The following is a 24,991-nucleotide window of genomic DNA, read 5'->3' on the forward strand; positions in this document are numbered from 1 at the left end:
AGTTTTAGATCCTTGATCAAATATAAGTTGGCTGTAGATGTTTGGATTGATTTCTGGCGTTTCAATTCTGTTCCATTGGTCTATCCATCTGTTTCTGTACCAGTACCATGCTGTTTTGATTACAACTGCCCTGTAGTATGTCCTGAAATCTGGTATTGTGATGCCTCCGGCTTTGTTTTTGTTGTACAAGATTGCTTTAGCTATTCGAGGTCTCTTGTGCCTCCATATGAATTTCAGCATCATTTTTTCTAGATCTGAGAAGAATGTGTTTGGAATCTTGATTGGGATTGCATTGAATCTATAAATTGCTTTTGGGAGAATGGACATTTTGATGATGTTGATTCTTCCCATCCATGAGCATGGAAGATTTTTCCATTTTTTGGTATCCTCTTCTATTTCTTTCTTTAAGATTTTGTAATTCTCATCGTAGAGATCTTTAACGTCCTTGGTTACGTTTATTCCAAGGTATTTGATTGTTTTTGTAGCTATTGTGAATGGGATTGATCTTAGCAGTTCTTTCTCAGTCATGGCATTGCTTGTGTATACAAAGGCTGTTGATTTTTGTGCATTGATTTTATATCCTGCCACTTTGCCAAACTCCTCTATGAGTTCCAATAGTCTCTTAGTAGAGTTCTTTGGATCCTCTAAGTACAGAATCATATCGTCTGCAAAGAGGGATAGTTTGACTTCTTCCTTCTCGATTTGTATTCCTTTGATTTCTTTTTCTTGTCTGATGGCTCTGGCTAAAACTTCCAGAACTATGTTAAATAGCAGTGGTGAGAGTGGTCATCCCTGCCTGGTGCCAGATTTCAGTGGAAATGCTTCCAACTTTTCCCCATTCAATAGGATGCTGGCTGTGGGTTTTTTATAAATTGCTTTTACTATATTGAGGAATGTTCCTTCTACACCCAATTTGCTTAGAGTTTTCATCATGAAAGGGTGTTGAATTTTATCAAATGCTTTCTCTGCATCAATTGAGATAATCATATGGTTTTTGTTTTGCAGTCTGTTAATGTGGTGAATCACATTGATTGATTTGCGAATGTTGAACCATCCCTGCATACCAGGGATGAATCCCACTTGGTCTGGGTGGATGATTTTCCTGATGTGTTGTTGTACTCTATTGGCCAGAATTTTATTGAGGATTTTTGTGTCTATGTTCATCAGGGATATTGGTCTGTAATTTTCTTTCAGTGCTGCATCTTTCTCTGGCTTAGGGATTAAGGTGATGCTGGCTTCCTAAAAAGAATTTGGGAGGATTCCCTCTTTTTTGATTGTTCTGAATAGTTTGAGAAGAAATGGGATTAGTTCTTCTTTAAATGTCTGGTAGAATTCAGCAGTGAATCCATCTGGTCCTGGGCTTTTCTTTGTTGGGAGGGCCTTTATTACTGTTTCAATTTCTGTTTCAGTTATGGGTCTATTTAGGTTTTCTATGTCTTCATGGTTCAATTTTGGTAGATTGCATGTGTCCAGGAATCTATCCATTTCTGATAGGTTTTCCTGTTTGCTGGCATACAGGTCCTTGTAGTAATTTCTGATGACTCTTTTTATTTCTGTGGTGTCTGTTGTTACGTTTCCTTTTTCATCTCTGATTTTATTGATTTGGGTCTTTTCTCTTCTTTTTTTAGTTAGTTGGGCCAATGGGGTGTCAATTTTGTTTATTTTTTCAAAAAACCAGCTTCTCGCTTGGCTGATTTTTTGTAGTGTTTTTTTTGGATTCAATCCTGTTAATTTCTTCTCTGGTTTTAATTATTTCTCTTCTCCTACTAGATTTGGGTTTGGTTTGCTGCAGTTTTTCTAGGTCCTTGAGATAGGCTGAAAGCTCATTTATTTGGTACCTTTCCAATTTCTTGATATAGGCACCTATTGCTATAAATTTGCCTCTCAATACTGCTTTTGCTGTATCCCATAAGTTTTGATATGTTGTGTTGTTGTCTTCATTTACTTCCAGAAAGTTTTTGATATCTCTTTTGATTTCTTGAATGACCCAGTGTGCATTCAGGAGCATGTTGTTCAGTCTCCATGTGTTTGCATACTTTCTGGGGTTTCCTGAGTTGCTAATTTCCAGCTTCATTCCGCTGTGGTCTGAGAAGCTGCATGGTATGATTCTAATTCTTTTAAATTTGCTGAGACTTGCTTTATGGCCTAGTATGTGATCATTCCTGGAGAAGGTTCCATGCGCTGCTGAGAAGAATGTGAAGTCTGTAGATGTAGGGTTGAAAGTTCTGTAGATATCTGTTAGATCCATTTGGGCAATAGTGTCAATTAAATCTGCTGTTTCCTTGTTGATCTTCTGTCCGGATGATCTGTCTATTTCTGAGAGTGGAGTATTGAAGTCCCCCAGTACTATTGTATTGGAATCTAAATCTCCCTTTAAGTCCCTTAACATATCTTTTAAATAGACTGGTGCCCTGTAATTAGGTGCATATACATTTATAATAGTTACATCTTCCTGTTGAATTGAACCCTTAATCATTATATAGTGTCCCTCTTTGTCTCTCTTAACAGTTTTTGTATTAAAGTTTATTTTGTCTGATATTAATATGGCTACACCTGCTTTTTTTTTGGTTTCTGTTGGCATGGAATATCTTTTTCCAACCTTTCACTTTCAGTCTGCTTGCCTCTTTGTTAGAGAGATGTGTTTCTTGTAGGCAACAAATAGTTGGGTTGTGTTCTTTGAGCCAGTCAGCCAAACGGTGTCTTTTACCTGAAGAATTCAGACCATTAATGTTCAATGTGACTATTGATACGTAGTGACTTTGCCCTGCCATTTTCCCGGAAATATTTTCTAGTATATGCTTTGAGCTTCCCATGCTCTTTTACTGGTAGGTGTTCTTCCTTTCCCTTCTTTCATATTGATGGCCGTGTTTCTGTGTTTCTGAGTGTAGCACATCTTCAAGTATCTTTTGCAGGGCCGGACGAGTGGCCACAAAGTCCTCCAATTTCTGTTTGCTATGAAAGGTCTTTATTTCACCTTCATTCACAAATGAGAGCTTGGCAGGATATAATATTCTGGGCTGGCAATTTTTTTCTCTTAGCACCTGTGCTATGTCTCGCCATTCCCTCCTAGCCTGTAGTGTTTCTGATGAGAAGTCTGCTGTGAGTCTGATTGGAGATCCTCTGAGAGTAATCTGACGTTTCTCTCTTGCACATTTTAGGATCTTTTCTTTATGTTTCACTGTGGTAAGTTTAATTACCACGTGTCGTGGTGAGGATCTCTTTTGGTCATGTTTATTGGGGGTTCTATGAGCTTCCTGTACTAGGATGTCTCTGTCCTTCTCCAAACCTGGAAAGTTCTCTGCTAGTATCTCACTAAAAAGGCCTTCTAATCCTTTCTCCCTCTCCATGCCTTCAGGAACTCCTAGAAATCGAATGTTGGTTTTTTTAATAGTATCCTGTAGATTCCCAACAATATTTTTTAGATTTCTAATTTCCTCTTCTTTTCTTTGGTTTGACTGTATGTTTTCCTGTGCTCTATCTTCTAAGTCCGATATTCTCTCTTCTGCTTCACCCATTCTGTTTTTAAGGCTTTCTAATGTGTTTGTCATTTGATCTATTGAGCTCTTCATTTCATTTTGATTTCTCTTCACTATCACACTTTCCTGTTCTACTAGTTTCTGAGTTTCATTTTGACTCTTCCTTAAAATTTCATTTTCACGAGAGAGATTTTCAATCTTGTCCAATAAGGATTTCTGTAGTTCAAGGATTTGCTTTTGAAAACTTCTAAATGTTCTTATCATAAATTTTTTGAAATCCGTATCTTGCATTTCTTCTATCTCATCATCTTCATAATCTTGGCTTGGGGACTTTTGCTTATTTGGAGGCATCATAGTGTCATCGTTGATCTTGTTCCCTCTATTTCTGTGTTTGTTACTCGGCATAGTTAATTCTTCTTGCGTCACTGTGCGTTTTTTTTTTTTTTTTACTGTGTCCGTGTTAAGTGGACTGCCTGCTGATGGAGGAGCCTTGTAGGCTTGAGATGGGTGCTGCCTGAGAGCTCTGCCTGGTTCTTCCTGGTTAAGGGTGTGCAAAGGTGACACCCTCAGGTTATGCGTGGTAAATCTCTCTCTTTTTATTTATTTATGTATTTTATTTATTCAGGGGGTAAGTAACACCGCAGGGCTTCCAGTCTTTGGCTTCTACCCACAGAGTCCCAGAGTCCCTTAGGCTCCTCTGGAGTCCCACTGGGTTGCCTAGGCTACTGAATTGTAGTGACTCAGTTCCTTAGCTCTCCCCCATTGGTATGTAAATCCAGAGAGGGGGCCTGCTCTTTGTCTCTTGGGAATTCTTCAAGCCTTGCAGCCTTGTAACCTTTGCAAGGTTAGGGGGAAGAGAAACCTGGAAGCTTTTTTTCCTTCTTTCCGGTAGTGAGTTTGCTGCACTTTCCGGCCCCCCTCTAGATTCTGACCCCGTTTCCCCACCAATGTCTCGGGTTATTGAGCTCACCTCCCCTTCCAGCGCCGATGTGAGGACTCGGAGCCCTGAACATCCCAAGTCTCACCACTGTTGTGTGTGTGGCATGCACTCCCCTTTGAGCACTGGCGCGCAGACCCTGCTCGGTCCCGCGGCTTGGCTTCCACGCGGTGCGCGACCTTGTTCTCCCAGTAGATCCTCCGATTCACGGCCACTGGATCCAGAAGAGTTTCCCCTGCAACATTTTCCTGGTTCTTTTTTCTGAGGCTACCGTAACTCCCCTTTTATTAAACTAAATTTTCCCGGACTATCGGTGCGCGCCCTCACTATTCCGCCATCTTGGCTCCACCCCCTACTTGGTTTAGTTTAGCCTTGGCACTGGAGACATTGGATTTGAGACCTCCAGTGTCCTCCCACTATCTGCTGGGATGGAGATTGGTCCTCTTGGGGACCCACCCCGTCCGTGAGCCCAGGCAGACCTGCTGCCTTCAGGACATCCAGAGCAAACATCAGAAATTCGTGGGCGTCTTCCTGCCTGTTTGTGTGAAAGCCAGCAGCCAGCACTTGACAGGGCTGGATCACGTCGCCAGGACTGTGGAGGGCCAAGGGAAAGTGCGTTTCCACGGCACACAGAATGCAGTGATCCGAACGACGACAGCTTTGAGAATGCACCTGGGACAGCATATAGTTGGCGAGGGGTGGGGTATACGTGAGACACTGCAGGGCTGCATTCAGGTAGCAGGTGTTGCCCGTATTCTGCAGACCGGCCCCAATGCCATAAGGTCTCTTCCAGCTGCAGCTCAGAGAAGCTCCTCCACTGGGAGCCAGATGGGTCGCCCCCGAAGCCAAATCACTTTGCAGCGGGAGCTCTTTCTGAGGTGAGGGTGGTGATTTCCCTGGGAGACAAACACCACCATGAGTATCATCCCCCTCTGAGCTAGAATGGGAAAGTTGGCGTGTTGGCAAGTCATTAAAGTGGAACTCACCTTCCTTGAGAGGTGAAGCAGCCATCATGTCTCCAGGAGCCACTGTCACAAGGCAGCAAGATGCTTCCACCTCTGAGACTGGCATCCAAGGACCACCTACCTGTTCCTCTCCCCCCTCCTTTTATAGTCCACACTGCATGTCACACCCTGGACCTGCTACAGGACCCTCCCATCCGCTTCCAGCCCTTGATGGGATTAGGGGCTTTAGGGTGTGGTCTCATGCCCTCACAGCCTCTGGGCCTTCACCGCTTGATTCCACTACCTGGGGAAGATGCATGTGAAGGATAAGGCTTTCATGTGCCTTGTGGAACTTGGTGATGTGCCATGATGTGCTTCTATGTGCCTTGGAGTTCTTCAAGGAAAACAAAGAAGAATGCTGGAGAGACTGATGGCTGAAAGCAGGTTTTGGGTTTTAGTTTGCTGAGCCCTTATAAAGGAACATTTTAACTTTTGTTTAGTTTTGCAATTCTGTACATATTCTCCAAAGAAGCTTTTTACGTATGGAATACAACCCTTCCAACCCTTCTCCTCATTCATCTGCCATTCCCTGTCCCATTCTTCATTACGATACATTTTCTTCTTTTTTGAATGGTTCTTTATTTATTGGAAAGTCAGAGTTACACAGAGCGAGGAGAGGCAGAGAGAGAGAGAGAAAGAGAGAGAGAGGGTTCCATCCGATTACTCACTCCCCTACTGGCCTAAAAAGCAAGAGTTGCACCAATCTGAAGCCAGGAGACAGAGGCTTCCTCCATGTCTCCCATGCAGGAACAGTCGGCCAAGGGCTTGGGCCATCTTGTCCTGCTCTCCAAGGCCATAACAGAGAGCTAGATTGCAAGTGGAGCAGCCAGGTCTCAAACCAGTGCCCATACGGGATGCTGGCATTTCAGGACAGGGCGTTAACCCACTGTACCACAAAAATGGCCCCTATACTACTTTTCTAAGATTTCCATATGAATTTGAAAGGTGCTGTTATGTAGAGGCACAGGGAGGGACGCATGAAGGGAGAGAGACTGAGAGAGAGAGAGAGAGAGAGAGAGAGAGAGGTTGTCCTTCCAATGGTTCACTCCCCAAATTGCCACAACACATGATCTGTGCCTATCCACATCCTTGAGCCAGAAGCTTCTTCCAGGTCTGCCATGTGTGTGCAGAGGCCCAAGGTTGCAAGCCACCTTGTCCTGCTTTCCCAGGCCATAGCAGAGAGCTGGATCGGAAGTCAAGCAGCTGGGACTTGAACCCGCGCCCATATGGGATGCCAGCACGGCAGGCGGCGGCTTTCCCTGCTCTGCCACAGTGCCGGCCCCTCCATGATGTGCTGGTATGTGCTTCCATTTCTGAAATGCAAACAAAGAAGAACGCTGGAAAGACTAAGAGTGGAAAATAGGTTTCTTTATTTGGTAAACCCTTAGAAAGGCATACTTTAATTTCCTTGGTTTAGTTTTACAGTTTTAATTTAGTTACTTTATTTCAAACAAGGTAAACACACACACACACACACACACAACTGTTTGAAAACACATTTCACAGTTAACTCTCCTAATGCAATTCATTCAGGACAGAGGTCCTGTGTGGGAGGTTAGTACGCTGTGATTTCAGTTGTGAGTTTAACAAACACAAACTGTGGCGATTCTGGAGGATGAAGGGCTCCTGTTCAGGAGCTTGGGATGATCACACAATGTGGTTGATGCTTCAAGACAATGGTTGATTTCCAGAGGCTCCTAGTAGGTGCAACGAAACTCCCAGGGACTGTGACAACCTGAGGTCATACATTGTGGTAAGAGAGAGGGCCATGAGGTTCGCCCTCACGATTGACTTGGAGAAATCTGTCACCAAGACTTCCATGAGAGGTGATGGAGAGGAAAGCATGAAGCAGGATTGTTTGTAGCCAAAGGAGAAGGAGGCCATTATTCCCCATCTTTCTCAGCTGCTTCAGAATTCCTTCATGAAGCAGAGAGTTCTGTGCCTCCAATCTCAACAATTGCTTAGCGACATGACACGCTGGAAAGCACACATCTCGATCCAACATTGTGGCCTCACACAAAACACAGTCTCTCACCCCTTGCAAATGCAGAAGACATAGACATTTGGTTCCAACCTAAGCTTCCAATTCACACCTAGGACAGTTCATAAGGACAAACCCTTTGCCCTTGCAAATACAAACACTTAACTCGTGCACTGTCACCCAACCACATAATCGTGAAGTCCTCTTGCACTAACGTCAGCGGAACAGCAACAACAGAGGCCTCTTTGCAGGTTTGTTCTTCCTCTTGGGAGGTTTGCTCCTTCCTCCCGGACAAGGGAGGTTGCCAGGATTCATGGCTACCTGCTGAGTGATGTGCCCAGCTGCCCCGTGCAGCAGGGCCCTTTCCTGGTCAGGATGGTGCTTCCTCATCCCTGCGGCAGATCTTGCCTGGTGAATTACGATCGCATTGCTGGGCAGCGTGGGCTCCACTGTCCTGAGGCTGAATGCACTCCTTGGTCTGTTCTGGGCTTGGAGGGCTTGCCACGCATCCAAGGTCAAGTCCTGAGTTGTTTGCTCCAAGTGCTCCTCTGACTCTCCAGCTTCAAGAGGGGAAGGCCTTTCAAGCTCTCCTGGTGTATGGCCACGTGTGTTTGCAGCCTCCAAGTCGGAGGGTCCCCTGCCTGGAGACACTGTCCCATGTTCTCCTCCAACTCCACTCTTGCGGACATAAAATAGCACGTAGGCACTTTGATTCAGGACACAAGTGGTGTCACAGGCAGTGACCTTCGCATCATCCATTTTATACCAGTGGCCATTGCCAGCTTTGACATAGCAGAAGTAGTGTCCTGATTGACACCTCAAGCCAACGTGGACGAGAACCGCATAGAGAACATAGTCCAGTGGCCTCCCGTTCTGCTGAGACATGTAAGGTCTCATGTCCAGGCACTCGGGATAGTGCACTTGTCCTCCAAGTTTCTCACCCGTGAACTCAGAAAACCGTTTCAATACAAAGAGAAGCACCTTGCCAGCCGATTGCAAGGTGAGTGTCTTGGAAGCAGCTGTCTTCTGTCGGCAGGTAGCACAGTGATAGGCGTTTTCTCCAGCTAGCTCTTCAGGTTGCACCAAGTGCTGCAAAGCTTGCTCCACACTGTCGGCTGTCTTGATATCCAACGCGATCTCCAGGTAAGGGTCCAAGGTTTCTGAAATGCCTTGGCACTGGAGACATTGGATTTGAGACCTCCAGTGTCCTCCCACTATCTGCTGGGATGGAGATTGGTCCTCTTGGGGACCCACCCCGTCCGTGAGCCCAGGCAGACCTGCTGCCTTCAGGACATCCAGAGCAAACATCAGAAATTCGTGGGCGTCTTCCTGCCTGTTTGTGTGAAAGCCAGCAGCCAGCACTTGACAGGGCTGGATCACGTCGCCAGGACTGTGCAGGGCCCAGAGAAAGTGCGTTTCCACGGCACACAGAACGCAGCGATCCGAACGACGACAGCTTTGAGAATGCACCTGGGACAGCATATAGTTGGCGAGGGGTGGGGTATACGTGAGACACTGCAGGGCTGCATTCAGGTAGCAGGTGTTGCCCGTATTCTGCAGACCGGCCCCAATGCCATAAGGTCTCTTCCAGCTGCAGCTCAGAGAAGCTCCTCCACTGGGAGCCAGATGGGTCGCCCCCGAAGCCAAATCACTTTGCAGCGGGAGCTCTTTCTGAGGTGAGGGTGGTGATTTCCCTGGGAGACAAACACCACCATGAGTATCATCCCCCTCTGAGCTAGAATGGGAAAGTTGGCGTGTTGGCAAGTCATTAAAGTGGAACTCACCTTCCTTGAGAGGTGAAGCAGCCATCATGTCTCCAGGAGCCACTGTCACAAGGCAGCAAGATGCTTCCACCTCTGAGACTGGCATCCAAGGACCACCTGTTCCTCTCCCCCCTCCTTTTATAGTCCACACTGCATGCCACACCCTGGACCTGCTACAGGACCCACCCATCCGCTTCCAGCCCTTGATGGGATTAGGGGCTTTAGGGTGTGGTCTCACGCCCTCACAGCCTCTGGGCCTTCACCGCTTGATTCCACTACCTGGGGAAGATGCATGTGAAGGATAAGGCTTTCATGTGCCTTGTGGAACTTGGTGATGTGCCATGATGTGCTTCTATGTGCCTTGGAGTTCTTCAAGGAAAACAAAGAAGAATGCTGGAGAGACTGATGGCTGAAAGCAGGTTTTGGGTTTTAGTTTGCTGAGCCCTTATAAAGGAACATTTTAACTTTTGTTTAGTTTTGCAATTCTGTACATATTCTCCAAAGAAGCTTTTTACGTATGGAATACAACCCTTCCAACCCTTCTCCTCATTCATCTGCCATTCCCCGTCCCATTCTCCATTAAGATATATTTTCTTCTTTTTTAAATGGTTCTTTATTTATTGGAAAGTCAGAGTTACACAGAGCGAGGAGAGGCAGAGAGAGAGAGAGAGAAAGAGAGAGAAAGAGAGAGAGAGGGTTCCATCCGATTACTCACTCGCCTACTGGCCTAAAAAGCAAGAGTTGCACCAATCTGAAGCCAGGAGACAGAGGCTTCCTCCATGTCTCCCATGCAGGAACAGTCGGCCAAGGGCTTGGGCCATCTTGTCCTGCTCTCCAAGGCCATAACAGAGAGCTAGATTGCAAGTGGAGCAGCCGGGTCTCAAACCAGTGCCCATACGGGATGCTGGCATTTCAGGACAGGGCGTTAACCCACTGCACCACAACGATGGCCCCTATACTACTTTTCTAAGATTTCCATATGAATTTGAAAGGTGCTGTTATGTAGAGGCACAGGGAGGGACGCATGAAGGGAGAGAGACTGAGAGAGAGAGAGAGAGAGAGAGAGAGAGGTTGTCCTTCCAATGGTTCACTCCCCAAATTGCCACAACACATGATCTGTGCCTATCCACATCCTTGAGCCAGAAGCTTCTTCCAGGTCTGCCATGTGTGTGCAGAGGCCCAAGGTTGCAAGCCACCTTGTCCTGCTTTCCCAGGCCATAGCAGAGAGCTGGATCGGAAGTCAAGCAGCTGGGACTTGAACCCGCGCCCATATGGGATGCCAGCACGGCAGGCGGCGTCTTTCCCTGCTCTGCCACAGTGCTGGCCCCTCCATGATGTGCTGGTATGTGCTTCCATTTCTGAAATGCAAACAAAGAAGGACGCTGGAAAGACTAAGAGTGGAAAATAGGTTTCTTTATTTGGTAAACCCTTAGAAAGGCATACTTTAATTTCCTTGGTTTAGTTTTACAGTTTTAATTTAGTTACTTTATTTCAAACAAGGTACACACACACACACACACACACACACAACTGTTTGAAAACACATTTCACAGTTAACTCTCCTAATGCAATTCATTCAGGACAGAGGTCCTGTGTGGGAGGTTAGTACGCTGTGATTTCAGTTGTGAGTTTAAGAAACACAAACTGTGGCGATTCTGGAGGACGAAGGGCTCCTGTTCAGGAGCTTGGGATGATCACACAATGTGGTTGATGCTTCAAGACAATGGTTGATTTCCAGAGGCTCCTAGTAGGTGCAACGAAACTCCCAGGGACTGTGACAACCTGAGGTCATACATTGTGGTAAGAGAGAGGGCCATGAGGTTCGCCCTCACGATTGACTTGGAGAAATCTGTCACCAAGACTTCCATGAGAGGTGATGGAGAGGAAAGCATGAAGCAGGATTGTTTGTAGCCAAAGGAGAAGGAGGCCATTATTCCCCATCTTTCTCAGCTGCTTCAGAATTCCTTCATGAAGCAGAGAGTTCTGTGCCTCCAATCTCAACAATTGCTTAGCGACATGACACGCTGGAAAGCACACATCTCGATCCAACATTGTGGCCTCACACAAAACACAGTCTCTCACCCCTTGCAAATGCAGAAGACATAGACATTTGGTTCCAACCTAAGCTTCCAATTCACACCTAGGACAGTTCATAAGGACAAACCCTTTGCCCTTGCAAATACAAACACTTAACTCGTGCACTGTCACCCAACCACATAATCGTGAAGTCCTCTTGCACTAACGTCAGCGGAACAGCAACAACAGAGGCCTCTTTGCAGGTTTGTTCTTCCTCTTGGGAGGTTTGCTCCTTCCTCCCGGACAAGGGAGGTTGCCAGGATTCATGGCTACCTGCTGAGTGATGTGCCCAGCTGCCCCGTGCAGCAGGGCCCTTTCCTGGTCAGGATGGTGCTTCCTCATCCCTGCGGCAGATCTTGCCTGGTGAATTACGATCGCATTGCTGGGCAGCGTGGGCTCCACTGTCCTGAGGCTGAATGCACTCCTTGGTCTGCTCTGGGCTTGGAGGGCTTGCCACGCATCCAAGGTCAAGTCCTGAGTTGTTTGCTCCAAGTGCTCCTCTGACTCTCCAGCTTCAAGAGGGGAAGGCCTTTCAAGCTCTCCTGGTGTATGGCCACGTGTGTTTGCAGCCTCCAAGTCGGAGGGTCCCCTGCCTGGAGACACTGTCCCATGTTCTCCTCCAACTCCACTCTTGCGGACATAAAATAGCACGTAGGCACTTTGATTCAGGACACAAGTGGTGTCACAGGCAGTGACCTTCGCATCATCCATTTTATACCAGTGGCCATTGCCAGCTTTGACATAGCAGAAGTAGTGTCCTGATTGACACCTCAAGCCAACGTGGACGAGAACCGCATAGAGAACATAGTCCAGTGGCCTCCCGTTCTGCTGAGACATGTAAGGTCTCATGTCCAGGCACTCGGGATAGTGCACTTGTCCTCCAAGTTTCTCACCCGTGAACTCAGAAAACCGTTTCAATACAAAGAGAAGCACCTTGCCAGCCGATTGCAAGGTGAGTGTCTTGGAAGCAGCTGTCTTCTGTAGGCAGGTAGCACAGTGATAGGCGTTTTCTCCAGCTAGCTCTTCAGGTTGCACCAAGTGCTGCAAAGCTTGCTCCACACTGTCGGCTGTCTTGATATCCAACGCGATCTCCAGGTAAGGGTCCAAGGTTTCTGAAATGCCTTGGCACTGGAGACATTGGATTTGAGACCTCCAGTGTCCTCCCACTATCTGCTGGGATGGAGATTGGTCCTCTTGGGGACCCACCCCGTCCGTGAGCCCAGGCAGACCTGCTGCCTTCAGGACATCCAGAGCAAACATCAGAAATTCGTGGGCGTCTTCCTGCCTGTTTGTGTGAAAGCCAGCAGCCAGCACTTGACAGGGCTGGATCACGTCGCCAGGACTGTGCAGGGCCCAGAGAAAGTGCGTTTCCACGGCACACAGAATGCAGCGATCCGAACGACGACAGCTTTGAGAATGCACCTGGGACAGCATATAGTTGGCGAGGGGTGGGGTATACGTGAGACACTGCAGGGCTGCATTCAGGTAGCAGGTGTTGCCCGTATTCTGCAGACCGGCCCCAATGCCATAAGGTCTCTTCCAGCTGCAGCTCAGAGAAGCTCCTCCACTGGGAGCCAGATGGGTCGCCCCCGAAGCCAAATCACTTTGCAGCGGGAGCTCTTTCTGAGGTGAGGGTGGTGATTTCCCTGGGAGACAAACACCACCATGAGTATCATCCCCCTCTGAGCTAGAATGGGAAAGTTGGCGTGTTGGCAAGTCATTAAAGTGGAACTCACCTTCCTTGAGAGGTGAAGCAGCCATCATGTCTCCAGGAGCCACTGTCACAAGGCAGCAAGATGCTTCCACCTCTGAGACTGGCATCCAAGGACCACCTGTTCCTCTCCCCCCTCCTTTTATAGTCCACACTGCATGCCACACCCTGGACCTGCTACAGGACCCACCCATCCGCTTCCAGCCCTTGATGGGATTAGGGGCTTTAGGGTGTGGTCTCACGCCCTCACAGCCTCTGGGCCTTCACCGCTTGATTCCACTACCTGGGGAAGATGCATGTGAAGGATAAGGCTTTCATGTGCCTTGTGGAACTTGGTGATGTGCCATGATGTGCTTCTATGTGCCTTGGAGTTCTTCAAGGAAAACAAAGAAGAATGCTGGAGAGACTGATGGCTGAAAGCAGGTTTTGGGTTTTAGTTTGCTGAGCCCTTATAAAGGAACATTTTAACTTTTGTTTAGTTGTGCAATTCTGTACATATTCTCCAAAGAAGCTTTTTACGTATGGAATACAACCCTTCCAACCCTTCTCCTCATTCATCTGCCATTCCCCGTCCCATTCTCCATTAAGATATATTTTCTTCTTTTTTAAATGGTTCTTTATTTATTGGAAAGTCAGAGTTACACAGAGCGAGGAGAGGCAGAGAGAGAGAGAGAGAAAGAGAGAGAGAGGGTTCCATCCGATTACTCACTCCCCTACTGGCCTAAAAAGCAAGAGTTGCACCAATCTGAAGCCAGGAGACAGAGGCTTCCTCCATGTCTCCCATGCAGGAACAGTCGGCCAAGGGCTTGGGCCATCTTGTCCTGCTCTCCAAGGCCATAACAGAGAGCTAGATTGCAAGTGGAGCAGCCGGGTCTCAAACCAGTGCCCATACGGGATGCTGGCATTTCAGGACAGGGCGTTAACCCACTGCACCACAACGATGGCCCCTATACTACTTTTCTAAGATTTCCATATGAATTTGAAAGGTGCTGTTATGTAGAGGCACAGGGAGGGACGCATGAAGGGAGAGAGACTGAGAGAGAGAGAGAGAGAGAGAGAGAGAGAGAGAGAGGTTGTCCTTCCAATGGTTCACTCCCCAAATTGCCACAACACATGATCTGTGCCTATCCACATCCTTGAGCCAGAAGCTTCTTCCAGGTCTGCCATGTGTGTGCAGAGGCCCAAGGTTGCAAGCCACCTTGTCCTGCTTTCCCAGGCCATAGCAGAGAGCTGGATCGGAAGTCAAGCAGCTGGGACTTGAACCCGCGCCCATATGGGATGCCAGCACGGCAGGCGGCGTCTTCCCCTGCTCTGCCACAGTGCCGGCCCCTCCATGATGTGCTGGTATGTGCTTCCATTTCTGAAATGCAAACAAAGAAGAACGCTGGAAAGACTAAGAGTGGAAAATAGGTTTCTTTATTTGGTAAACCCTTAGAAAGGCATACTTTAATTTCCTTGGTTTAGTTTTACAGTTTTAATTTAGTTACTTTATTTCAAACAAGGTACACACACACACACACACACACACAACTGTTTGAAAACACATTTCACAGTTAACTCTCCTAATGCAATTCATTCAGGACAGAGGTCCTGTGTGGGAGGTTAGTACGCTGTGATTTCAGTTGTGAGTTTAAGAAACACAAACTGTGGCGATTCTGGAGGACGAAGGGCTCCTGTTCAGGAGCTTGGGATGATCACACAATGTGGTTGATGCTTCAAGACAATGGTTGATTTCCAGAGGCTCCTAGTAGGTGCAACGAAACTCCCAGGGACTGTGACAACCTGAGGTCATACATTGTGGTAAGAGAGAGGGCCATGAGGTTCGCCCTCACGATTGACTTGGAGAAATCTGTCACCAAGACTTCCATGAGAGGTGATGGAGAGGAAAGCATGAAGCAGGATTGTTTGTAGCCAAAGGAGAAGGAGGCCATTATTCCCCATCTTTCTCAGCTGCTTCAGAATTCCTTCATGAAGCAGAGAGTTCTGTGCCTCCAATCTCAACAATTGCTTAGCGACATGACACGCTGGAAAGCACACATCTCGATCCAACATTGTGGCCTCACACAAAACACAGTCTCTCACCCCTTGCAAATGCAGAAGACATAGACATTTGGTTCCAACCTAAGCTTCCAATTCACACCTAGGACAGTTCATAAGGACAAACCCTTTGCCCTTGCAAATACAAACACTTAACTCGTGCACTGTCACCCAACCACATAATCGTGAAGTCCTCTTGCACTAACGTCAGCGGAACAGCAACAACAGAGGCCTCTTTGCAGGTTTGTTCTTCCTCTTGGGAGGTTTGCTCCTTCCTCCCGGACAAGGGAGGTTGCCAGGATTCATGGCTACCTGCTGAGTGATGTGCCCAGCTGCCCCGTGCAGCAGGGCCCTTTCCTGGTCAGGATGGTGCTTCCTCATCCCTGCGGCAGATCTTGCCTGGTGAATTACGATCGCATTGCTGGGCAGCGTGGGCTCCACTGTCCTGAGGCTGAATGCACTCCTTGGTGTGTTCTGGGCTTGGAGGGATTGCCACGCATCCAAGGTCAAGTCCTGAGTTGTTTGCTCCAAGTGCTCCTCTGACTCTCCAGCTTCAAGAGGGGAAGGCCTTTCAAGCTCTCCTGGTGTATGGCCACGTGTGTTTGCAGCCTCCAAGTCGGAGGGTCCCCTGCCTGGAGACACTGTCCCATGTTCTCCTCCAACTCCACTCTTGCGGACATAAAATAGCACGTAGGCACTTTGATTCAGGACACAAGTGGTGTCACAGGCAGTGACCTTCGCATCATCCATTTTATACCAGTGGCCACTGCCAGCTTTGACATAGCAGAAGTAGTGTCCTGATTGACACCTCAAGCCAACGTGGACGAGAACCGCATAGAGAACATAGTCCAGTGGCCTCCCGTTCTGCTGAGACATGTAAGGTCTCATGTCCAGGCACTCGGGATAGTGCACTTGTCCTCCAAGTTTCTCACCCGTGAACTCAGAAAACCGTTTCAATACAAAGAGAAGCACCTTGCCAGCCGATTGCAAGGTGAGTGTCTTGGAAGCAGCTGTCTTCTGTCGGCAGGTAGCACAGTGATAGGCATTTTCTCCAGCCAGCTCTTCAGGTTGCACCAAGTGCTGCAAAGCTTGCTCCACACTGTCGGCTGTCTTGATATCCAACGCGATCTCCAGGTAAGGGTCCAAGGTTTCTGAAATGCCTTGGCACTGGAGACATTGGATTTGAGACCTCCAGTGTCCTCCCACTATCTGCTGGGATGGAGATTGGTCCTCTTGGGGACCCACCCCGTCCGTGAGCCCAGGCAGACCTGCTGCCTTCAGGACATCCAGAGCAAACATCAGAAATTCGTGGGCGTCTTCCTGCCTGTTTGTGTGAAAGCCAGCAGCCAGCACTTGACAGGGCTGGATCACGTCGCCAGGACTGTGCAGGGCCCAGAGAAAGTGCGTTTCCACGGCACACAGAATGCAGCGATCCGAACGACGACAGCTTTGAGAATGCACCTGGGACAGCATATAGTTGGCGAGGGGTGGGGTATACGTGAGACACTGCAGGGCTGCATTCAGGTAGCAGGTGTTGCCCGTATTCTGCAGACCGGCCCCAATGCCATAAGGTCTCTTCCAGCTGCAGCTCAGAGAAGCTCCTCCACTGGGAGCCAGATGGGTCGCCCCCGAAGCCAAATCACTTTGCAGCGGGAGCTCTTTCTGAGGTGAGGGTGGTGATTTCCCTGGGAGACAAACACCACCATGAGTATCATCCCCCTCTGAGCTAGAATGGGAAAGTTGGCGTGTTGGCAAGTCATTAAAGTGGAACTCACCTTCCTTGAGAGGTGAAGCAGCCATCATGTCTCCAGGAGCCACTGTCACAAGGCAGCAAGATGCTTCCACCTCTGAGACTGGCATCCAAGGACCACCTGTTCCTCTCCCCCCTCCTTTTATAGTCCACACTGCATGCCACACCCTGGACCTGCTACAGGACCCACCCATCCGCTTCCAGCCCTTGATGGGATTAGGGGCTTTAGGGTGTGGTCTCACGCCCTCACAGCCTCTGGGCCTTCACCGCTTGATTCCACTACCTGGGGAAGATGCATGTGAAGGATAAGGCTTTCATGTGCCTTGTGGAACTTGGTGATGTGCCATGATGTGCTTCTATGTGCCTTGGAGTTCTTCAAGGAAAACAAAGAAGAATGCTGGAGAGACTGATGGCTGAAAGCAGGTTTTGGGTTTTAGTTTGCTGAGCCCTTATAAAGGAACATTTTAACTTTTGTTTAGTTGTGCAATTCTGTACATATTCTCCAAAGAAGCTTTTTACGTATGGAATACAACCCTTCCAACCCTTCTCCTCATTCATCTGCCATTCCCCGTCCCATTCTCCATTAAGATATATTTTCTTCTTTTTTAAATGGTTCTTTATTTATTGGAAAGTCAGAGTTACACAGAGCGAGGAGAGGCAGAGAGAGAGAGAGAGAAAGAGAGAGAGAGGGTTCCATCCGATTACTCACTCCCCTACTGGCCTAAAAAGCAAGAGTTGCACCAATCTGAAGCCAGGAGACAGAGGCTTCCTCCATGTCTCCCATGCAGGAACAGTCGGCCAAGGGCTTGGGCCATCTTGTCCTGCTCTCCAAGGCCATAACAGAGAGCTAGATTGCAAGTGGAGCAGCCGGGTCTCAAACCAGTGCCCATACGGGATGCTGGCATTTCAGGACAGGGCGTTAACCCACTGCACCACAACGATGGCCCCTATACTACTTTTCTAAGATTTCCATATGAATTTGAAAGGTGCTGTTATGTAGAGGCACAGGGAGGGACGCATGAAGGGAGAGAGACTGAGAGAGAGAGAGAGAGAGAGAGAGAGGTTGTCCTTCCAATGGTTCACTCCCCAAATTGCCACAACACGTGATCTGTGCCTATCCACATCCTTGAGCCAGAAGCTTCTTCCAGGTCTGCCATGTGTGTGCAGAGGCCCAAGGTTGCAAGCCACCTTGTCCTGCTTTCCCAGGCCATAGCAGAGAGCTGGATCGGAAGTCAAGCAGCTGGGACTTGAACCCGCGCCCATATGGGATGCCAGCACGGCAGGCGGCGTCTTTCCCTGCTCTGCCACAGTGCTGGCCCCTCCATGATGTGCTGGTATGTGCTTCCATTTCTGAAATGCAAACAAAGAAGGACGCTGGAAAGACTAAGAGTGGAAAATAGGTTTCTTTATTTGGTAAACCCTTAGAAAGGCATACTTTAATTTCCTTGGTTTAGTTTTACAGTTTTAATTTAGTTACTTTATTTCAAACAAGGTACACACACACACACACACACACACAACTGTTTGAAAACACATTTCACAGTTAACTCTCCTAATGCAATTCATTCAGGACAGAGGTCCTGTGTGGGAGGTTAGTACGCTGTGATTTCAGTTGTGAGTTTAAGAAACACAAACTGTGGCGTTTCTGGAGGATGAAGGGCTCCTGTTCAGGAGCTTGGGATGATCACACAATGTGGTTGATGCTTCAAGACAATGGTTGATTTCCAGAGGCTCCTAGTAGGTGCAACGAAACTCCCAGGGACTGTGACAACCTGAGGTCATACATTGTGGTAAGAGAGAGGGCCATGAGGTTCGCCCTCACGATTGACTTGGAGAAATCTGTCACCAAGACTTCCATGAGAGGTGATGGAGAGGAAAGCATGAAGCAGGATTGTTTGTAGCCAAAGGAGAAGGAGGCCATTATTCCCCATCTTTCTCAGCTGCTTCAGAATTCCTTCATGAAGCAGAGAGTTCTGTGCCTCCAATCTCAACAATTGCTTAGCGACATGACACGCTGGAAAGCACACATCTCGATCCAACATTGTGGCCTCACACAAAACACAGTCTCTCACCCCTTGCAAATGCAGAAGACATAGACATTTGGTTCCAACCTAAGCTTCCAATTCACACCTAGGACAGTTCATAAGGACAAACCCTTTGCCCTTGCAAATACAAACACTTAACTCGTGCACTGTCACCCAACCACATAATCGTGAAGTCCTCTTGCACTAACGTCAGCGGAACAGCAACAACAGAGGCCTCTTTGCAGGTTTGTTCTTCCTCTTGGGAGGTTTGCTCCTTCCTCCCGGACAAGGGAGGTTGCCAGGATTCATGGCTACCTGCTGAGTGATGTGCCCAGCTGCCCCGTGCAGCAGGGCCCTTTCCTGGTCAGGATGGTGCTTCCTCATCCCTGCGGCAGATCTTGCCTGGTGAATTACGATCGCATTGCTGGGCAGCGTGGGCTCCACTGTCCTGAGGCTGAATGCACTCCTTGGTCTGCTCTGGGCTTGGAGGGCTTGCCACGCATCCAAGGTCAAGTCCTGAGTTGTTTGCTCCAAGTGCTCCTCTGACTCTCCAGCTTCAAGAGGGGAAGGCCTTTCAAGCTCTCCTGGTGTATGGCCACGTGTGTTTGCAGCCTCCAAGTCGGAGGGTCCCCTGCCTGGAGACACTGTCCCATGTTCTCCTCCAACTCCACTCTTGCGGACATAAAATAGCACGTAGGCACTTTGATTCAGGACACAAGTGGTGTCACAGGCAGTGACCTTCGCATCATCCATTTTATACCAGTGGCCACTGCCAGCTTTGACATAGCAGAAGTAGTGTCCTGATTGACACCTCAAGCCAACGTGGACGAGAACCGCATAGAGAACATAGTCCAGTGGCCTCCCGTTCTGCTGAGACATGTAAGGTCTCATGTCCAGGCACTCGGGATAGTGCACTTGTCCTCCAAGTTTCTCACCCGTGAACTCAGAAAACCGTTTCAATACAAAGAGAAGCACCTTGCCAGCCGATTGCAAGGTGAGTGTCTTGGAAGCAGCTGTCTTCTGTAGGCAGGTAGCACAGTGATAGGCGTTTTCTCCAGCCAGCTCTTCAGGTTGCACCAAGTGCTGCAAAGCTTGCTCCACACTGTCGGCTGTCTTGATATCCAACGCGATCTCCAGGTAAGGGTCCAAGGTTTCTGAAATGCCTTGGCACTGGAGACATTGGATTTGAGACCTCCAGTGTCCTCCCACTATCTGCTGGGATGGAGATTGGTCCTCTTGGGGACCCACCCCGTCCGTGAGCCCAGGCAGACCTGCTGCCTTCAGGACATCCAGAGCAAACATCAGAAATTCGTGGGCGTCTTCCTGCCTGTTTGTGTGAAAGCCAGCAGCCAGCACTTGACAGGGCTGGATCACGTCGCCAGGACTGTGCAGGGCCCAGAGAAAGTGCGTTTCCACGGCACACAGAATGCAGCGATCCGAACGACGACAGCTTTGAGAATGCACCTGGGACAGCATATAGTTGGCGAGGGGTGGGGTATACGTGAGACACTGCAGGGCTGCATTCAGGTAGCAGGTGTTGCCCGTATTCTGCAGACCGGCCCCAATGCCATAAGGTCTCTTCCAGCTGCAGCTCAGAGAAGCTCCTCCACTGGGAGCCAGATGGGTCGCCCCCGAAGCCAAATCACTTTGCAGCGGGAGCTCTTTCTGAGGTGAGGGTGGTGATTTCCCTGGGAGACAAACACCACCATGAGTATCATCCCCCTCTGAGCTAGAATGGGAAAGTTGGCGTGTTGGCAAGTCATTAAAGTGGAACTCACCTTCCTTGAGAGGTGAAGCAGCCATCATGTCTCCAGGAGCCACTGTCACAAGGCAGCAAGATGCTTCCACCTCTGAGACTGGCATCCAAGGACCACCTGTTCCTCTCCCCCCTCCTTTTATAGTCCACACTGCATGCCACACCCTGGACCTGCTACAGGACCCACCCATCCGCTTCCAGCCCTTGATGGGATTAGGGGCTTTAGGGTGTGGTCTCACGCCCTCACAGCCTCTGGGCCTTCACCGCTTGATTCCACTACCTGGGGAAGATGCATGTGAAGGATAAGGCTTTCATGTGCCTTGTGGAACTTGGTGATGTGCCATGATGTGCTTCTATGTGCCTTGGAGTTCTTCAAGGAAAACAAAGAAGAATGCTGGAGAGACTGATGGCTGAAAGCAGGTTTTGGGTTTTAGTTTGCTGAGCCCTTATAAAGGAACATTTTAACTTTTGTTTAGTTGTGCAATTCTGTACATATTCTCCAAAGAAGCTTTTTACGTATGGAATACAACCCTTCCAACCCTTCTCCTCATTCATCTGCCATTCCCCGTCCCATTCTCCATTAAGATATATTTTCTTCTTTTTTAAATGGTTCTTTATTTATTGGAAAGTCAGAGTTACACAGAGCGAGGAGAGGCAGAGAGAGAGAGAGAGAAAGAGAGAGAGAGGGTTCCATCCGATTACTCACTCCCCTACTGGCCTAAAAAGCAAGAGTTGCACCAATCTGAAGCCAGGAGACAGAGGCTTCCTCCATGTCTCCCATGCAGGAACAGTCGGCCAAGGGCTTGGGCCATCTTGTCCTGCTCTCCAAGGCCATAACAGAGAGCTAGATTGCAAGTGGAGCAGCCGGGTCTCAAACCAGTGCCCATACGGGATGCTGGCATTTCAGGACAGGGCGTTAACCCACTGCACCACAACGATGGCCCCTATACTACTTTTCTAAGATTTCCATATGAATTTGAAAGGTGCTGTTATGTAGAGGCACAGGGAGGGACGCATGAAGGGAGAGAGACTGAGAGAGAGAGAGAGAGAGAGAGAGAGAGAGAGAGGTTGTCCTTCCAATGGTTCACTCCCCAAATTGCCACAACACATGATCTGTGCCTATCCACATCCTTGAGCCAGAAGCTTCTTCCAGGTCTGCCATGTGTGTGCAGAGGCCCAAGGTTGCAAGCCACCTTGTCCTGCTTTCCCAGGCCATAGCAGAGAGCTGGATCGGAAGTCAAGCAGCTGGGACTTGAACCCGCGCCCATATGGGATGCCAGCACGGCAGGCGGCGTCTTCCCCTGCTCTGCCACAGTGCCGGCCCCTCCATGATGTGCTGGTATGTGCTTCCATTTCTGAAATGCAAACAAAGAAGAACGCTGGAAAGACTAAGAGTGGAAAATAGGTTTCTTTATTTGGTAAACCCTTAGAAAGGCATACTTTAATTTCCTTGGTTTAGTTTTACAGTTTTAATTTAGTTACTTTATTTCAAACAAGGTACACACACACACACACACACACACAACTGTTTGAAAACACATTTCACAGTTAACTCTCCTAATGCAATTCATTCAGGACAGAGGTCCTGTGTGGGAGGTTAGTACGCTGTGATTTCAGTTGTGAGTTTAAGAAACACAAACTGTGGCGATTCTGGAGGATGAAGGGCTCCTGTTCAGGAGCTTGGGATGATCACACAATGTGGTTGATGCTTCAAGACAATGGTTGATTTCCAGAGGCTCCTAGTAGGTGCAACGAAACTCCCAGGGACTGTGACAACCTGAGGTCATACATTGTGGTAAGAGAGAGGGCCATGAGGTTCGCCCTCACGATTGACTTGGAGAAATCTGTCACCAAGACTTCCATGAGAGGTGATGGAGAGGAAAGCATGAAGCAGGATTGTTTGTAGCCAAAGGAGAAGGAGGCCATTATTCCCCATCTTTCTCAGCTGCTTCAGAATTCCTTCATGAAGCAGAGAGTTCTGTGCCTCCAATCTCAACAATTGCTTAGCGACATGACACGCTGGAAAGCACACATCTCGATCCAACATTGTGGCCTCACACAAAACACAGTCTCTCACCCCTTGCAAATGCAGAAGACATAGACATTTGGTTCCAACCTAAGCTTCCAATTCACACCTAGGACAGTTCATAAGGACAAACCCTTTGCCCTTGCAAATACAAACACTTAACTCGTGCACTGTCACCCAACCACATAATCGTGAAGTCCTCTTGCACTAACGTCAGCGGAACAGCAACAACAGAGGCCTCTTTGCAGGTTTGTTCTTCCTCTTGGGAGGTTTGCTCCTTCCTCCCGGACAAGGGAGGTTGCCAGGATTCATGGCTACCTGCTGAGTGATGTGCCCAGCTGCCCCGTGCAGCAGGGCCCTTTCCTGGTCAGGATGGTGCTTCCTCATCCCTGCGGCAGATCTTGCCTGGTGAATTACGATCGCATTGCTGGGCAGCGTGGGCTCCACTGTCCTGAGGCTGAATGCACTCCTTGGTCTGCTCTGGGCTTGGAGGGCTTGCCACGCATCCAAGGTCAAGTCCTGAGTTGTTTGCTCCAAGTGCTCCTCTGACTCTCCAGCTTCAAGAGGGGAAGGCCTTTCAAGCTCTCCTGGTGTATGGCCACGTGTGTTTGCAGCCTCCAAGTCGGAGGGTCCCCTGCCTGGAGACACTGTCCCATGTTCTCCTCCAACTCCACTCTTGCGGACATAAAATAGCACGTAGGCACTTTGATTCAGGACACAAGTGGTGTCACAGGCAGTGACCTTCGCATCATCCATTTTATACCAGTGGCCACTGCCAGCTTTGACATAGCAGAAGTAGTGTCCTGATTGACACCTCAAGCCAACGTGGACGAGAACCGCATAGAGAACATAGTCCAGTGGCCTCCCGTTCTGCTGAGACATGTAAGGTCTCATGTCCAGGCACTCGGGATAGTGCACTTGTCCTCCAAGTTTCTCACCCGTGAACTCAGAAAACCGTTTCAATACAAAGAGAAGCACCTTGCCAGCCGATTGCAAGGTGAGTGTCTTGGAAGCAGCTGTCTTCTGTCGGCAGGTAGCACAGTGATAGGCATTTTCTCCAGCCAGCTCTTCAGGTTGCACCAAGTGCTGCAAAGCTTGCTCCACACTGTCGGCTGTCTTGATATCCAACGCGATCTCCAGGTAAGGGTCCAAGGTTTCTGAAATGCCTTGGCACTGGAGACATTGGATTTGAGACCTCCAGTGTCCTCCCACTATCTGCTGGGATGGAGATTGGTCCTCTTGGGGACCCACCCCGTCCGTGAGCCCAGGCAGACCTGCTGCCTTCAGGACATCCAGAGCAAACATCAGAAATTCGTGGGCGTCTTCCTGCCTGTTTGTGTGAAAGCCAGCAGCCAGCACTTGACAGGGCTGGATCACGTCGCCAGGACTGTGCAGGGCCCAGAGAAAGTGCGTTTCCACGGCACACAGAATGCAGCGATCCGAACGACGACAGCTTTGAGAATGCACCTGGGACAGCATATAGTTGGCGAGGGGTGGGGTATACGTGAGACACTGCAGGGCTGCATTCAGGTAGCAGGTGTTGCCCGTATTCTGCAGACCGGCCCCAATGCCATAAGGTCTCTTCCAGCTGCAGCTCAGAGAAGCTCCTCCACTGGGAGCCAGATGGGTCGCCCCCGAAGCCAAATCACTTTGCAGCGGGAGCTCTTTCTGAGGTGAGGGTGGTGATTTCCCTGGGAGACAAACACCACCATGAGTATCATCCCCCTCTGAGCTAGAATGGGAAAGTTGGCGTGTTGGCAAGTCATTAAAGTGGAACTCACCTTCCTTGAGAGGTGAAGCAGCCATCATGTCTCCAGGAGCCACTGTCACAAGGCAGCAAGATGCTTCCACCTCTGAGACTGGCATCCAAGGACCACCTGTTCCTCTCCCCCCTCCTTTTATAGTCCACACTGCATGCCACACCCTGGACCTGCTACAGGACCCACCCATCCGCTTCCAGCCCTTGATGGGATTAGGGGCTTTAGGGTGTGGTCTCACGCCCTCACAGCCTCTGGGCCTTCACCGCTTGATTCCACTACCTGGGGAAGATGCATGTGAAGGATAAGGCTTTCATGTGCCTTGTGGAACTTGGTGATGTGCCATGATGTGCTTCTATGTGCCTTGGAGTTCTTCAAGGAAAACAAAGAAGAATGCTGGAGAGACTGATGGCTGAAAGCAGGTTTTGGGTTTTAGTTTGCTGAGCCCTTATAAAGGAACATTTTAACTTTTGTTTAGTTGTGCAATTCTGTACATATTCTCCAAAGAAGCTTTTTACGTATGGAATACAACCCTTCCAACCCTTCTCCTCATTCATCTGCCATTCCCCGTCCCATTCTCCATTAAGATATATTTTCTTCTTTTTTAAATGGTTCTTTATTTATTGGAAAGTCAGAGTTACACAGAGCGAGGAGAGGCAGAGAGAGAGAGAGAGAAAGAGAGAGAGAGGGTTC

General features: G+C 48.8%; 5 protein-coding genes across 5 annotated transcripts; all 5 read right to left on the minus strand.

Annotated features, from left to right (window-relative positions):
* Positions 1 to 7,614: 7,614 nt before the first annotated feature.
* Positions 7,615 to 9,207, minus strand: LOC138843331 (ubiquitin carboxyl-terminal hydrolase 17-like protein 13). The gene is made up of 2 exons (XM_070047137.2): positions 9,183 to 9,207; positions 7,615 to 9,092 (listed from the first exon to the last, which is right to left on the minus strand). Exons 1-2 carry the CDS (start codon positions 9,205 to 9,207, stop codon positions 7,615 to 7,617), a joined length of 1,503 nt encoding a protein of 500 aa, XP_069903238.2.
* A 2,198-nt stretch (positions 9,208 to 11,405) lies between these two features.
* LOC138843332 (ubiquitin carboxyl-terminal hydrolase 17-like protein 6) lies at positions 11,406 to 12,998 on the minus strand. Its single transcript, XM_070047138.2, has 2 exons — positions 12,974 to 12,998; positions 11,406 to 12,883 (listed from the first exon to the last, which is right to left on the minus strand). Exons 1-2 carry the CDS (start codon positions 12,996 to 12,998, stop codon positions 11,406 to 11,408), a joined length of 1,503 nt encoding a protein of 500 aa, XP_069903239.1.
* A 2,194-nt stretch (positions 12,999 to 15,192) lies between these two features.
* On the minus strand, positions 15,193 to 16,785 carry LOC138843333 (ubiquitin carboxyl-terminal hydrolase 17-like protein 13). Its single transcript, XM_070047139.2, has 2 exons — positions 16,761 to 16,785; positions 15,193 to 16,670 (listed from the first exon to the last, which is right to left on the minus strand). Exons 1-2 carry the CDS (start codon positions 16,783 to 16,785, stop codon positions 15,193 to 15,195), a joined length of 1,503 nt encoding a protein of 500 aa, XP_069903240.2.
* A 2,184-nt stretch (positions 16,786 to 18,969) lies between these two features.
* LOC138843334 (ubiquitin carboxyl-terminal hydrolase 17-like protein 6) lies at positions 18,970 to 20,562 on the minus strand. The gene is made up of 2 exons (XM_070047140.2): positions 20,538 to 20,562; positions 18,970 to 20,447 (listed from the first exon to the last, which is right to left on the minus strand). Exons 1-2 carry the CDS (start codon positions 20,560 to 20,562, stop codon positions 18,970 to 18,972), a joined length of 1,503 nt encoding a protein of 500 aa, XP_069903241.1.
* Positions 20,563 to 22,754: 2,192 nt separating this feature from the next.
* Positions 22,755 to 24,347, minus strand: LOC138843335 (ubiquitin carboxyl-terminal hydrolase 17-like protein 13). Its single transcript, XM_070047141.1, has 2 exons — positions 24,323 to 24,347; positions 22,755 to 24,232 (listed from the first exon to the last, which is right to left on the minus strand). The coding sequence occupies exons 1-2, from the start codon at positions 24,345 to 24,347 to the stop codon at positions 22,755 to 22,757; spliced, it is 1,503 nt and encodes a 500-aa protein (XP_069903242.1).
* Between the last annotated feature and the right edge of the window lie 644 nt (positions 24,348 to 24,991).

This window comes from Oryctolagus cuniculus, chromosome 8 (genome assembly GCF_051225735.1).
Source record: "Oryctolagus cuniculus isolate XC-2025 breed Fujian yellow rabbit chromosome 8, ASM5122573v1, whole genome shotgun sequence".
Lineage (NCBI taxonomy): Eukaryota > Metazoa > Chordata > Mammalia > Lagomorpha > Leporidae > Oryctolagus > Oryctolagus cuniculus.

Coding starts and splice junctions, on each gene's coding strand:
- LOC138843334 (XM_070047140.2), bottom strand. CDS start 20,562: ATGGCTGCTTCACCTCTCAAGGAAG. Junction 20,448..20,537: donor TGCTTCACCTCTCAAGGAAG/GTGAGTTCCACT, acceptor TTTGTCTCCCAG/GGAAATCACCACCCTCACCT.
- LOC138843332 (XM_070047138.2), bottom strand. CDS start 12,998: ATGGCTGCTTCACCTCTCAAGGAAG. Junction 12,884..12,973: donor TGCTTCACCTCTCAAGGAAG/GTGAGTTCCACT, acceptor TTTGTCTCCCAG/GGAAATCACCACCCTCACCT.
- LOC138843333 (XM_070047139.2), bottom strand. CDS start 16,785: ATGGCTGCTTCACCTCTCAAGGAAG. Junction 16,671..16,760: donor TGCTTCACCTCTCAAGGAAG/GTGAGTTCCACT, acceptor TTTGTCTCCCAG/GGAAATCACCACCCTCACCT.
- LOC138843331 (XM_070047137.2), bottom strand. CDS start 9,207: ATGGCTGCTTCACCTCTCAAGGAAG. Junction 9,093..9,182: donor TGCTTCACCTCTCAAGGAAG/GTGAGTTCCACT, acceptor TTTGTCTCCCAG/GGAAATCACCACCCTCACCT.
- LOC138843335 (XM_070047141.1), bottom strand. CDS start 24,347: ATGGCTGCTTCACCTCTCAAGGAAG. Junction 24,233..24,322: donor TGCTTCACCTCTCAAGGAAG/GTGAGTTCCACT, acceptor TTTGTCTCCCAG/GGAAATCACCACCCTCACCT.